The 2,896-nt window shown below is 66.4% G+C and overlaps 1 protein-coding gene across 1 annotated transcript in view; it reads left to right on the forward strand.

Moving 5' to 3' along the window:
* Positions 1-73: 73 nt before the first annotated feature.
* Positions 74-2,896, forward strand: part of PLD2 (phospholipase D2) — a 10,553-nt gene continuing 7,730 nt past the window's right edge. The window contains 9 exon segments of the mRNA XM_077746784.1: positions 74-182; positions 266-396; positions 512-653; positions 1,014-1,120; positions 1,208-1,273; positions 1,398-1,460; positions 1,493-1,557; positions 1,651-1,803; positions 2,268-2,417. Of these exon segments, the coding sequence (XP_077602910.1) occupies positions 74-182; positions 266-396; positions 512-653; positions 1,014-1,120; positions 1,208-1,273; positions 1,398-1,460; positions 1,493-1,557; positions 1,651-1,803; positions 2,268-2,417 (986 nt within the window).

Below are 2,896 nucleotides of genomic sequence, written 5' to 3' on the forward strand. Positions count from 1 at the left end.
CGAGGGGGCGGGACGGGGGCGGCCGGGCCCTGCAGGGCAGGACACCTCCCTGAGGCCTCCCCGTGCTCCCAGGATGGCGGCGACTCCCCAGAGCCCCTTCCCCGCTGGGGGCGGCCTGGACTCCAGCCAGTTACACATGGAACCCGACGAGCTGGACACTCTGAGGGAGGGCGAGGACCCAGGTAGGCAGGGGCGCGGCCCTCGGGGAGGGCGAGGGGCTGAGACCTCCTGGGGTCCCCATTCTCTGCACCTTCTCCGCTCCCAGCTGACCGGATGCACCCCTTCCTGGCCATCTACAACCTGCAGCCGCTGAAAATGCACCCCTTGGTGTTCGCCCCTGGGGTCCCCGTCACAGCCCAGGTGGTGGGAACGGAGCGATACACCAGTGGATCCAAGGTGGCTGGGCCCCCACTGGGGAGGCGGGAGGAGGGAGGGCTGGCCAGAGAGGGGGGTGGGCTGCGCCCCAACCAGGGGGTCCTGGGGGACAGCCACTGAGTCCCCCCACCCGCAGGTGGGGACCTGCACACTGTATTCTGTCCGCTTGACCCACGGCGCCTTTACCTGGACAACCAAGAAGAAGTTCCGTCATTTCCAGGAGCTGCACCGGGACCTCCTCAGACACAAAGTCTTGATGAGTCTGCTCCCTCTGGCTCGGTGAGGGGACCCGTCCCCTTCCTGTCGCGAAGGAGGTGCTCCCATCCCTCCCCTGCCCCAGCTGCGCCCCTGCTTTCTGCCCGTCGCACCCTTTCCGAGCCCTGGCTCTGGCCCCTGCAGGGGGGGGGCCTTCCCCGACTCCGGTTACCAGGAAACCTTCCCAGCCCGGCTCTCCCTGTCCGCGCTCCTGTGCCAGGATCTCAGCCGGGCCCGGTGCCCAAAATGCCCTTGGCTCTTTCATTTCTTTCCTTGTCTCTGTCCTCAGGGCGGGGGCCTTTGCCAGCCTCCGGGCCTCCCCCAGACGCCCCCGCGCTCGGCTTCCTGGCTCTTACTTGCCCCTCTTCCCGTCTCTTCCCCANGCTTTGCCGCCGCCTATGCCCCCGCCGGGGAAGCCGCCGACCGCCACATGCCCTCCCTGCCTCGCGCCGGCCCCGAGGGCTCCTCCAGACACGCGTCCAGCAAGCAGGTGCGGCCGGACACCACCTCGCCCGGAAAGGCGTTTGGGGCGCCCATGCCTCCGGTCCCACGTGCCTCTGTCTCCTCCCTGCTGCAGAAATACCTGGAGAATTACCTCAACCGCCTCCTGACCATGTCTTTCTACCGCAACTACCACGCCATGGTAGGCCCGGGGCTGGTCCCCGAGCCGGGGCGGCGGGATCACCGGGCCCCCGGGGGACAGAGGGCCGGCGGGCCCGAGGAGCGGGAAGCCAGTCTCTCCTCTGAGCCTTTGCCTTCCTCTGCAGACGGAGTTCCTGGAAGTCAGCCAGCTGTCCTTTATCCCAGACCTTGGCTCCAAAGGGCTGTGAGTGTCTGACATCCCGCTCTGGCCCCCGGCCAGCCTNACCGCGTTCCCGGCCTCACCTGCTGTGGCCGAGACCAAGTCTGTTACCGCTGGTCCAAGAGGTGAGCCCCGGAGCGGTGAGCGGGGCGGCGGCGGCAGGGGTGAGGAGGGAGATGCCAAGGGCCGGGGGAACGGACGGAGCCCTCCCGCTCCAGGTGGCTGGTGGTGAAGGACTCTTTCCTGCTCTACATGTGCCTCGAGACGGGCGCCATCTCCTTTGTTCAGCTCTTTGACCCTGGCTTCGAGGTGCAGGTGGGGAAACGGAGCACAGAGACGCGCTATGGCGTCAGGATCGACACCTCGCACAGGTAAGGCCTCCCGCGCAGGTGGACGGACAGCTGGTGGGCCCAGAGCCCGCAGCGGGGCCCGGGGGGGCAGTGAGGGGAAGGAGAGGAAGCCTTTCCACCCCCATCCACCCCCGGGCCCGCCTTGGTTTGGAACCGGGGAACCGGTCTGGCCGCATGCCTGGGGCTGCTCTTGAACCCGGAGAGAGACGTCCGGGGTCCGGGGTCCGGTACAAGCTTAGGGGAGGGAGTCCTGCTAGAAGACGAAGGGCACTCGCTCACGCATTCATTCATGCGTTCCTTCAGCAAACGCGAGCGCCTGGCGCGCTGCCCCGTGCCGTGCCAGTGACCGAAGCGTGGGCAGGGCAGGGGCCTGCCCCGTCCGGGCGGAGTCGTGACTTAGGGGCAAGGGAGGAGGTGTGAAGGAAGGGGCGGCCAGAGGAGGAGCGGCGGGCGCGGCTGTGGTCCGTCTCGTTGTTCCCACTCAGGTCCCTGATCCTCAAGTGCGGCAGCTACCGGCAGGCGCGCTGGTGGGGCCAGGAGATCACCGAGCTGGCCCAGGGCCCGGGCAGGGACTTCATCCAGCTTCACCGGCATGACAGCTACGCCCCAGCCCGGCCTGGGACCTTGGCCCGGTGGTGAGACACTGCCGTCCCTTCGGAGCTCGTCTGCGGGGCGCCGGGCCCTCCCCGTGTTCTGACTCCTTTCCTTAATCCTCTCTGAACCCCTCTGACCCCTTGTGGCCTCCCTGCCCCTCTGACTTGTCCAGTCCCCCCGGCCATCTGACCTCTAGCCACACTGTTCTCTGCTTTCCCTCTGATCTCTCTGACCTTCATGCGCACGAATCTCCAGTCATCTCTGACCCTGACCTCTCTGACCTCCTAGGACCTTTTCAACTGCCTTTTGTCACCCTGGCTCTCTCGCTGCCTTACGATCTCTTAAAATCTCTCTGATTCACCTGTACGTTCCATACGCGTTTGCTAAGCACCTACCACGTGCCAGGCCCAGTGACGGGAATGAGGCAGCCCAGTAGGTGGTTCAATCACAGAATTATGGTAACGTCTGGCCATTCTGGCGGCAGATACACGGTAGCAAACACTGAGGGGTCCTGCCCCCC

This window comes from Crocuta crocuta, unplaced genomic scaffold (assembly GCF_008692635.1).
Source record: "Crocuta crocuta isolate KB4526 unplaced genomic scaffold, BGI_CrCroc_1.0 scaffold139, whole genome shotgun sequence".
NCBI classification, from domain to species: domain Eukaryota; kingdom Metazoa; phylum Chordata; class Mammalia; order Carnivora; family Hyaenidae; genus Crocuta; species Crocuta crocuta.